This window comes from Canis lupus, chromosome 8 (genome assembly GCF_011100685.1).
Source record: "Canis lupus familiaris isolate Mischka breed German Shepherd chromosome 8, alternate assembly UU_Cfam_GSD_1.0, whole genome shotgun sequence".
NCBI classification, from domain to species: Eukaryota; Metazoa; Chordata; class Mammalia; order Carnivora; family Canidae; genus Canis; species Canis lupus.
The window spans coordinates 9461153-9472916 of record NC_049229.1 but is presented as its reverse complement, the minus strand read 5'-3'; the positions used below and the strand labels follow the sequence as shown (position 1 = coordinate 9472916).

At 43.6% G+C, this 11764-nt stretch overlaps 1 protein-coding gene across 2 annotated transcripts in view; it reads left to right on the top strand.

The window, feature by feature from the left end:
• Nucleotides 1-10213: 10213 nt before the first annotated feature.
• PRKD1 (protein kinase D1) overlaps nt 10214-11764 on the top strand; it is a 322398-nt gene continuing 320847 nt past the window's right edge. For both annotated transcript variants that reach the window (XM_038544379.1, XM_038544380.1), the window contains exon 1: nt 10214-10480. In XM_038544379.1, coding sequence (XP_038400307.1) covers nt 10214-10480 — 267 coding nt within the window. The remainder of the gene's footprint in view (nt 10481-11764) is intronic.

Sequence of the window (11764 nt, the reverse complement as noted above, 5' to 3'; positions counted from 1 at the left end):
ATGTACTTATCATTTTTAAAGTACTATACTTTAGCATTAAGAAAATTAGATTGGCACTTATATTTCTAGCCAATTAACAAAAAAGTATGGTTGAGAAGTAGCAAAGCAAATATTTTACAATTTTGCTTATCAGTGATATTTCATGAAGTTAACTAATTTCTGTCATAATAAAATACAGTAAAAAGTATATATTTATATTCTCTTACTTACTTTCCAAATATAGCATACATCACTATTTTGATTTCTGACAACGGAGCTGATGTTCTCCTGAGGTGTCAAATTTGATTTGAATATTCAACTAAAAAATCTACAAAATGTCTTGCTCATTAAAAAAAACAGGTTTTTAGGTTATGTCAACTTAATGTGTTTCACCATCACGAATTCTTTGAAATTATGTACATCTTTATTCTATTTTAAAATTCTCTGCATATAGTCCTTGTTAGCAGAGTCAATCCCTCCCACAATTTATTAGTCTTATTTTTTTTGGTGACATTTCTATATCTTTATTACAATTTATTAATATATTTTCTGGCCAAATAATGGTGCTATTATTCTCATTTGTAAAAAATGTGTCAGCAAAAAAGGAAATAAGGCAAATGTTCAAATATAAGGAGTCACAAACGATATTCTAGAATATTCTGCAGCCATCCCAAATGTTTCTGAAGAATATTTAATGACTTCAGAAAAATGCTTCGTTATGTTACATTTAAAAATCAGATTAACAAACAATATTTTCAGTATGAGTCCACACACACACACACACTTACAGAAAAAATAGAAGATTAATAGCAACTCTGAGTTAGGAGGTTATAATTTTTTTAACTTTTTTAAAAAAGATTTTATTGATTTATTCATAAGAGACAGAGAGAGAGAGAGAGAGAGAGAGAGAGAGAGAGAGGCAGAGACATAGGCGGAGGGAGAAGCAGGCTCCATGCAGGGAGCCCGATGTGGGACTTGGTCCCGGGTCTCCAGGATCATGCCCTGGGCGGAAGACAGGCCCTAAGCCACTGAGCCACCCGGGCATCCCAGGAGGTTATAATTTTTTTAATTTACATTTTATTTTTTCCTAATTTAAAAAATTAATGTGCATTACTTTTTTGTGTGTGTGCAGTACTTTTATAATAAAAAAAATAACAATACATGTTATTCCACAGGTGGTTGATTTTAGGCTAGTAGATTAGGTTATCCATTTTTTGGAGGCATTTTAAACCCAAGTCATTGACTTATTCAGTAAACAATTATTGAACTATTGCCAAGTATCAGCATCTAGTTTATGCCAGGTATGGTTCTGGAGACAATTGAGGAAGGGTATGTGGAGATGGTTATAAAATTGTTCCCACAGGCATAGGATGCAAGTAAAATCAATACTAAGTGATGGGTGCTAGGGCAATAGCTCTAAGAAAGTGCTATAAGTATACCTGGACAGAGTAGCTAACTATGTCAATATGAGTCTGACTAGATCACAAGGATAGAATTTATCTGAACCTCATTAACTGAGTCCCACAAGGAAACACCTGTATGATTTACAGTTGGTTTCTGATGTGAGCTTTTGAACACGGTGGATATAAAAGACTACTACCTTGAAAAAATTATTTGCAAACTTTTAATCTTCAAAGTTTAGTTGAACAGTTTATTCAAAAAGCACATTAATAGGGCAGCCCTGGTGGTGCAGTGGTTTGGCGTCGCCTGCAGCCCGGGGTGTGATCCTGGAGACCCGGGATGGAGTTCCACGTCGGGCTCCCTGCATGAAGCCTGCTTCTCCCTCTGCCTGTGTCTCTACCTCTCTCTCTCTCTCTCTCTCTCTGTGTGTGTCTCTCTCATGAATAAATAAACAAAATCTTTTTAAAAAAAGCACATTAATAAACATTTGCTCTGTACTGGTATTAAGAGATAGAAGGGTAAGTAAAACAAGAGTGCGCTCTTAGGAAATTCAGAGTGTAAATCAAGAGTTTTTCCATGTCTTGTGTAATAATTTCCTCTAACATTTTTGTTTAAAATCAGACAATAATAATTAGAAATACATTGTTTTCTTTCTTTTGTTTTACTTGTGAAGAGAAAGTTAAAGCTAAATGTTACGGCAGAAATCATGGACATTAGCTAAAGTATTTGTCCTACTTAATTATTTTGATAAGATTTTTCTATTTATTAAAAGGCAAAAGGTAACAAATCATTAATTAAAACCACATAAGTGCTTTTTATTATTCAGTTATGAAGTATTTAATATTTTATGTAAAAACAAAGAAAATGTTTGGTGACGGAAATCAAGGTTAAAATGAATCTTCCTCACTGATGATTTAAATTATTTCTCCCAAGCAAGTAAAATTTATTTCAATAACTAAGTATTTTAAAATTTCAACTTGAAAAGGGGTGCCTGGGAGGCTCATTCAGGTGAGTGACAGACTCCTGATTTTGGTTCAGATCATAATCTCAGGGTTCTGAGATCAGGGTTCACAGATCCTGTGTGGAGCTCTGTGCTCAGCAAGGAGTCAGCTTGAGGGTCTCTCCCTCTGCTAGCCCTCTCCCCACCCCCACTCACTGCCTTTCAAATAAATATTTTTTTAAAAGTTCAACTTGTAAGGTCAGATGTAGATGAACATGTATTGAAATAAAGAGAAGACAAAGATGTATTGGACAGTCATAGGACAACTGTTGCATGGACAAACTAATAAGCATTTAAATCCTATTATCTACACTTGTCGACTTTGGCATCCAACCAGAGAAGCAAAGCATAAAAATTATTCTAGAATGTTCTTCTTCCATCTAAAAGAATGTGTACATAATTCTTACATTCTTGAATAAGTCTAAAATTTAATGATTTTTTTTCTTTTTCAGTTTATGAGGACTTCAGTTTTCCTAGACAGTTTGGTTGACTGAAAAAAAACCAGAATATATTTATGAAAAGTATATACAATATCACATAAGTAACATATAAACTAAAAATAATTAATATTTAATCAAGAAGTAAATATTCTACTTAATGCTGAGGCGGAGATTTTTACTTTGTATGTGAGATCATGTGTAAATAATTCAGTTGAAAAATAGAAAACTATGGGAAAGAAGATTTACTGTGGTTGCAACAGTATGACTTTTCAGGATTGTATGTTTGAGGATAAGAATTAATAAAGAAATTGCAGCATGATGATTAAATATGGCCTCAATTCCATATAAATGACCTCATTTAATTATGCATCCTTTCAACCTAGTGCCATATGAATTTTATAGTAATATGTGAATTTTAGAAATAATGCCATTTAAAATTTTTCTAAGCCAAGAAAAGCAAATTATTTTTTCTTAAACTATTAAAACTATTTTTCCTGGTTATGTCACTAAAAAGTAAATCTGCCAGATTCTTTCCTTTAAAATTTTCATTTTCCAAATCAAACATCGGAAACCACACACAAATTTCAGCTCAAAAATTTTTTTTTCCAGAAAGGAACTCAAAAAGTAACTTTGGATTAATGGCACCTCGTTTATTCTTTCTTATTAATTTTTCAAAATTTAGTGCTTTATAAAATATACTGAATAATGTTGAATCTCACAAAATTACATGTACTAAGAATAAATTAGATTATGGAATATTATCAACCAATGGAATGTATTTGATAGTCATAGCTGGAAAATGTTAGGCCATGACAATGAATAAAATCCAATAAGAAAGGAGGAAAAGTTTGTATTCCTGGAACCAACTGGCCTTGAAAACAGGATTAGAAGAATTGCATTTTTATAAAAAGAAATATGCTGCTGTTAATGGTTTCTGAATTTGGATTGACTTAATAAAAGCTGATGTGCACAATTAGAGTTGGTAACTATAAGGAATAGTCTTTGAGTATATTTAAGTTCAAGGAAAAAGTGTTTCATTCTGTTTTCTACAGGGAACCTGAGCAAATTTTAAACCTTGGGGCCAGCAGATTTTAGTTCTTATTAGAACACCAGAGTCAAAGTTACTACTGTCCAGGAAATAATGATGTTTAGAGAAATGATGATGTTTAGAATGATATTTAGAGAATCAATTCTAACAACAACAAAATGACATAACAGAAATGTAAATGCATGTGTGCAAAAGGAAAAGCTTCAACATTTTGGACAATAAAATTTAAAGTTCACTCATGACTTCAAAAATTAGAGAAATATAAGTTAAAGGGTGGTTTAAGAAACTTAAACACTGGAAGCTAGATCTATTTCTTTTAATCCATTGATTTTAATCCAAATAAGGCAAATAAAGGTGTCCTCCAGTAAGTGAGACTATTGACTTTTTATTTTTATTTTTATTTATTTTTTTGACTATTGACTTTTTAGACAAAAAAGTCTAGAAATTAATACATGTACTTATATGGTTCCCAGATTATAGTTCTTAAAAAACAAAAAAATCCTGAGTAATAATGGAAAAGAAAAACTATAGGTGGATATTTAGATTTTTCTAACCTATATTAGATTAGGATATGCCATTCTAAGCAATATAAACAAAGGCAGAAAAAGATATTTATAAAGCAGCTTGAAAGATACAACTCCATTAAAAAAGTAAAAAAAACATGAATGACAAAAAGGATTTGCTTTTATATATAACATTTATTAATATGTAGAAAAGGAATACTCTAATATAAAAACACATAAAGAATTTAGAATATAATATTCAAATAAGAAGACATACAAGTGACCAATAAGCACATAAAAATGTTTAACCTTACATAAGTAAAAATCAATTTTTGCCCACAACTTAATTATTCAGGGCTGGGTGAGCATTTAATAACTTTGCACTCTTTTTTTCGTAAGTAAGCTCTATGCCCAATGTGGCACTTAAACTCACAACCCCAAGATCAAGAGTCACAGGCTCTACCAACAGAGCCAGCGAGCTGCCCCCAAAACTAAGCATTCTTATGTATAGTTAGCACTTACTGTTTTTAGCTTAAAATAACCTTTATTTGTATTTACTCTTATTCAAAAAGCTTATATCTATTTTCGTTCATCTTCTTTGCAGGTCTATACTCCTCTATAGATAAGTTTACATGTGGTCATACTGGAGTCTGAGTTTATTCCTTACCTGGATCATGATGATTTTATAGTTGAAAGCTTGTCTTCAAAGGCCTCTTGTCTTTTTTGGGGTCTCTAATTCCACAATCTTACCTGTTTTTTCCTGTTGGAATTTTAAAAAGCTACTTTCTTAAAGAACAAGTCATTTTTCCTTTCTTCCTGGTGAACTAAAACAAGTTCACTTCTTTTTTATTTCCCATGAAGGTATCAGCAAGATAGGCAACATGTTATCACACACCCAGGTTTCAGTAGATTTTTGGCAGATACCTATAGGGTTGACGTCTCCTTTAGGACCTTATTTTTCTGTTGTTCCACTTTTGTGACATTGTCCTCATTTAACCTGATCTTACAGACTATAATTTGTGAACACTCTTCAGCAAACAGTATACATTTTTTTAATCATATCTATTAGTCATCTATCATCCATCCATCATCACCTTTATCCTCATGCTTACAACTTCCAGTGTTCAATTATATAAAAAGGACATCCTGGAACCATACTTTCTTTCTCTTTCCAATTTCCCATTTCCATATTGGTATATAATTTCTCTGATCCTCAGTTTCTTAGGCTATAAAGTTGGTTGTTCTAGAGGATAGGACCCTTTCAGCCATAGAATTGCATATCTTTCCACTCACCTTTCTTTCTCTGTTGTCCATTCCATACGGACAAAGCATATAGTGCTTCCAGACTGACTCCCATTCAAGTTAGGTTATTCTTAATCCTCTTTCTGATTATTATTTAAGAATTAGTGGACACTCCCAATATTATGCATCTGTTTTTGCCATTCATGCTCTTCTTCAAAGTATCTGCTTTTAATTATCTGAGAAATTTTCTTTATCTTCAACTTAACCTAAGTTCTTTTACATTTGTTGTATCGTACTCTGTTTCCCAAAGTGTGTTCTATGGAACACTAGCTATGTGAAATGTTAAGATATGCTACATGGTAAAAGCAGCAGTAACAGCAACAAACAAGGAGGGATTCTGAGGTCAAAGATGTCTAGAAAGTATTGGGTTAAATGAAATAAAATGTGTACAATTTCTCAGTGCTAATCACACTGAGAATTTAAATGCTAATTTTTAAGCTATAACAAAAAATTAAATTTATGCAGTTATTTTCAAAATTATTTCAATATCCAGCCCTCTGTTAGAGAATAGCCTACAGAATTAGCATTTGTCTTTGGAAATTGTTGTAAGTACTTCCATATGCTTCTGCATACCCAGATCACTGTAACAAGGAGTCTTCATTAGAGTATTGAACCTTCTCTCTAGGATATGTTACCCACAATTCAAAACATGAAATCCCATTTCATGACTATAACTTATATAAACAGCTATTCACTCTCTATGTCCTCTTTTCTAAAGTTCAAATATCTAGAAGGTTTTTTATTAAAACCACCAAATTCTCTAAAATCTTTCACGTTTTCTATGTATAATTTTGAAGTCACTGGAGATACACATCAGGCTTCTTTGAGGTATTATCTATTGTTCATTCTCTTGTTACTCAGCAAAAAGGGGGTGGGGAGTTGGCAATGGGTCAGATCTCAGGTCCCTGCCACAGAAATTGCAATAACCAACTCCATGGGGGATTTTCTGCTTTTTGTGGGGAGCTCTTGGAGCTTGAGTTTTTTTTTTTTTTTTTTAATTCTTGTTCCTCCTTATTCATTCTTTTTCCATTGAGTAATTGATCAACTTCTTAAAAGGAATTTTAATTCTTCAGGGCTTCCTTAGAATTTTCTCCCCTGCCCCTGTTTCCTTCTCCATGATTTCCAACATCTCACAAGAATCTTTCATTCTATTGAGAAACCAGAGTATAAGAAGCAGTTATTTACATAGCTTACTTCTTCATAAGTAGGACATCCAAGTGCCTGTAATTTGCATGTACCTGATGAATGCCCGAAGCCCTCTCTAGATTTCTCCTCTAACATCTCCACACTAATGATTTCCAAATGTGTTTCTGGCCCTATTTCTTTCCTGAACACTGGGCTCAACTATTTAGTTGTAGTTGTTATTTCCAGGTTGAGTATCCGGTGGCATCTCAAACTCCACGTGATCAAAGCAGAAATCTTATTCCTCTCATAACTTGTTTTTCCCTGTCTTCTCTGTTCAGTTATCAGCACCACCCATAGGCTAGTTGCTAAGAAACTCAGGAGTCTGCCATAACTCCCCTCTTCTCTCCCTAAAACCTGATTTATCAGGAAGACCTTTAGTTCTGCCCCCCCAAATAGAGCCTGCATCTTTCTATTTCTTAATACCTCTACTACAGCTGTAGTCGTCCAAGCCACAAGTATCTCTAGACTGGACAACAACAAGCCTCCTACCTAGTGTTTCTGCTCCCAGTCTTTTCTCTGATACATAGTAGCCAGAGTGTGATTTTTTAAAAATGCTAATTGAATCTTACTCTCCGGTTTAAATAAACCTTCCATTGGTTTGGCAGTGCAGCAGAATAGTAAAACGATTTACTATGGTTTTCAAGACCCTTCGTAATCTGGCTTCTACCAGCTATCTGACCGCATCTCACACACTTTTTCCCTTTTCTTGTGCCTTGCAAATGCCAAGCACATCGTTTTGTTACACTCTTTATGCTAACTGTTCCCTATGCTTCAAGTGTAATTAACCCAGATCTTCTTAAGTCTGTCCTCTTTGCATTATCTAGGTTTTGGCTCAAGTGTAAACTCTGTGAAACCTTCTCTTATCCCTACTTGAAGGCAGTGTTCCTTTCTCCACTATCCTCCCCACTAGTCACTCTTATTACTATTGCATTATTTTTACTTAATGAAATTATGATTATCAGAAATAATCTTAGCTACTGTTTTCCTTCTCATCTTTCCTTTTTAAATGTGATCTGTTATGGCAGGAACCTGGTCTGTCTTCACAACTACAGATCTGGTGCCCATATAGTGCTTAACACAGAGAAGGCCTCCATGCTTCGTTATCCATTGAACATGACTATCTTCAGCTAAACTAACTTTTTGTAAGTACCTTGTAAACCAACCAGCAAACTTTTTTTTTTCTGGTAATAGGAAATTATGGGGATACTTTATTCAAATTTTAAAAGAAAATGAAACGTGTTCTGACATAAAAAAAAAAAACTTCCTAGAGAATATAGAGGAGCATTGTATCAAGAACAATCCCCCCCTTCCCTACTTTAGCTGAACCCGAGATATTAGGAAAATTATACTCTCCCATGGACGAAGAGAACTACTTCATAAGTAAGCAAGGAAAACGCCAGTGCACACGGGTAGACCTTATCACACCATCATCCGGAGAGATCCGGAGAGAATAAATGTCAATCTCTTCTAGGGCAGTGCCCGACATAGTGTCACCTGAGATGTTCAAGGCTCCCTTGCTAACCCTGTGAACAAGGGTCTAACAGGAAACTGACTTGATGTCCTGTCCTGGGTCAAAAGCAGAGATCAAGACATACACACGTAGACCAAAGCACAATAAAACGCAACTGAATACAAAAGGAAACATATATATTCGGGTCTGGGGGGGCACATTTGTGCAGCCTAAGGGAATGGACCGGGAGAAGTGGGCTACCTAATTTGGCCAGCCCAACGCAAAGTGAACAATTGTTAAGAATTCCAAGATGGTGGCAGGCAGCAAAACTTGGGGGCAGAGCATCACACAAGGCAGGTCCTTCTGAGGTCTGGGCCCTGTACACCCGCACAGTCACACACGCCTGAGGCCCATCCCGGGGTGGGGGGGGGGGGGGTGGGGGGAGGGTAAGATTAGAATTCATCCCCACAGACTGGGAAGCACTCATCTCCTCACCCCTGTCAAAACAACAGCAGCAGCAGCAGCAGCAGCAGCAGCAACAACAACAACAACAAAGCAACTACCAGAATTGGAGCAGAGAGTGCCCGGCCTTGATGGTGGCGGCGGTGGCGGTGGCGGTGGCGGTGGCGGGCGCTGGGTGAGGCTGCGAGCGCCAGTCCCACGGGGCCGACTTTAGAGCGACGGGACGAGAAGGCAACCAGGGTTTCTGGGGCTCCAGAAGGAGAGGTGCCAGGCCGAGGACGGGGGGAAGAGGCCACATCACACCTTCCCGCTGCCTCTGTGTGGACAATGCCTGTTCTGTCAGGGGACCGTCTCCCGAATTCGGCCACCTGGGTAGGTCTGGCGCCTCGGGAGCTGCGGTGCAGTAGGTGGGGTTGGGGATGGGATGTTCAGGCAGGAAAGGTAGGGACGGGCTTAAATACACTTCCGCGGTCGGGCTCCCTGCCCTCTCGGGCAAGACCCCCGAGGGCTCCCAGGAGGAGGAGGGATGTAGGCGGGCTTCCGAGGACCCTCGGTTCTCACGCTCCCTGGAAGCCTCGAAGGCAGGAAGACCCATGGAAAAGCGCGGGGCGCGGCGTTCTCCCCCCCCCCCCCCCAGGTCACCGCACCCCCAGAAGGGCGCTGGCCCCGGGCGCTCGGAACTGGGGCCAGGGCGCGGGGCCGGGGATGCCGGCGGCGCTGGGAAGCGGGCAGGAGGGATGCGCCTCGTCCTCCCCGTGCGCGGCCGGGCGGCCGGGCCAGCCGAGCCCCGAGCCCCGAGCCCCGAGCCCCGGGCCCCGAGCCCGCACCGGGACGGCGAGGGCCGGGCCACGCCCGCGGAGGCGGCCGCAGGCCCGCAGCTCAGTCCCGCCCGGGCTCGGGGCGGCTCAGGTCCCGGCAGGGATCCCAGGGCGGAGGGGCGGAGGGGCGGAGGGGCGGAGGGGCGGCGACCCGGCGCCCTGCGGCTACTGCGGCCACCGCTCCAGCAGCTCCAGCCGCTCCAGCCGCCCGCCGCCCGCCGGGGCTGTCTCCGCCTCCAGGCCCCCTTGCGCCCCGCCCGGCGCCCGGCCCCGCCGCCCGGCCCCGCCGCCCCGGGCCCCGAGCGCGCCGGCCGGCTGCTCCCCGGCGGCGCCTCCCCCGAGCGGCGCCCTCGCTCCCGGCGGCGCAGTCCTCTCCCGCCTCGGCCATTGCCCCTCCCCCGCGCCCCTCCCGCGCCCCATCCTCTCGCCCTCCCCCCGCGCGGGGACTTTTCCGGAAAGTTTTTATTCTCCGCCTCGGCTCCTGGGGAAAGCGGCTCCCGGCTCCGCGGCAGCAAAACTTTTCGGCCGCCGCTCCGCCGACGCCCGCCCTCGGCCGCCGGCCCCGCGCCCCCGCCCGCGCCCCCGCCCGCGCCCCCGCCCGCGCCCCCGCCCGCGCCCGCCGAGCATGAGCGCCCCTCCGGCCCTGCGGCCGCCCAGCCCGCTGCTGCCCGCGGCGGCGGCGGCGGCGGCGGCGGCGGCGGCCGCGCTGGTGCCGGGGTCCGGGCCGGGGCCCGCGCCCTTCCTGGCTCCCGCCGCGGCCCCGGCCGGGGGCGTCTCGTTCCATCTGCAGATCGGCCTGAGCCGCGAGCCGGTGCTGCTGCTGCAGGACTCGTCCGGGGACTACAGCCTGGCGCACGTCCGCGAGATGGCTTGCTCCATCGTCGACCAGAAGGTAAGGCGCCGCACAGGGGGCGCTGCCCGTCCCGGCGCCCCTCGCCGCGCCGACTTCCCGGCCCGGGGGCCCGGCCGCGAGCCAGCCCCGCCGGCGCCCTGGAAGCTCTGGCAGCGGCCGAGGCCGGACGCCGGCACCCGAGGCGCCGCGGTCCCTGCGGCCGGGTCCCCCCTTGCCCCACCTCTCCGCGCCCCGCCGCCTCCTTACCCATCCGTTCCCGTTCCTCCCAGGACGTTTCCAGGTATGTCGCTTGCCCCGTTTCCTTCAGCGCCTCTCCCTGCTCCCGGCGCCCGGCTCCCCGCCCCCCCCCGCCCCGGGACCCCGGACCCCGGACCCCGGACCCCGGACCCCGGACCGGCACGTTCCTGGCGCCGGGATCCTCCTTCCCCAACCGGAGTTCTCCCCCGGGACACGCTCCCCACGATTCCAGCACCACTCCCCTCCTCTTCAGGCCCCTCTCCCAGCTCAGACCGGTGCTGAGGAGTCCCTGGAACCGTCTAGAGATGAGGAATTTCTCACCTGTCAAATTACCTTTTAAGAGGGGGCTGACTGACTCAGCCAGCTGTGAAAACAACGGGCCGGACCACAACCACTCACCTCCTTGTGGTTCTTTCGTCCGACCTTTGTGTGGACGGGAAAGCACATTTTTCAGCCCCGAGGCACTGATAGTGGGGCACTGAAGTGCAGGCACAGACACATAAAAGGTGGGGGCACTCCCAGGAGCACCCCAGGGCTGGCTGTGCCCTTAAGCTGGAGGCTGTGGGTCTCTGGACAGCGGTCCCAAAAAGGCAGGTTGGAAAAAGGGCCATTACCCCGGGCCAGGCCACCCAGGGAGGAGACACCCCCCCATCCGCCCCCCCCCCCGACGCCCACCACTGTTTATAGGGCTGTTGTGAATTTCAGGTTGTTTCCGTAGCCATCCAGGGTGATGCTGCACGGAAAGAGGCGATAAGAGTGTGAAGGAGAGGAGGCCGTGGCGCCAGGGTTCTCAGTATAAACAGGCAGGGTTAGGGGGGTGGGGACAGAGGTCTCTAAAGGTGCTGAATTTCAGCCCTGGAGGCCTGGCTAGTACTTGCCTTATGAAAGTCACTTAAATAATCATGAATGTTTTCTTTAAGGTATTTGAAGCAGAGCTTGCTAAATCCAAGTGTTGTTGATTGTGGCATCAAGCACAGGGATACAGGGAAAAGCCCCAGGGAAGAATCAGTAATCTAGGGAGTTTGTAAAAGTTCTGAAGGCTCAGCCAAGGCAGTAGTGAGGGTCAAACGTTTTTAGGTTATTGAA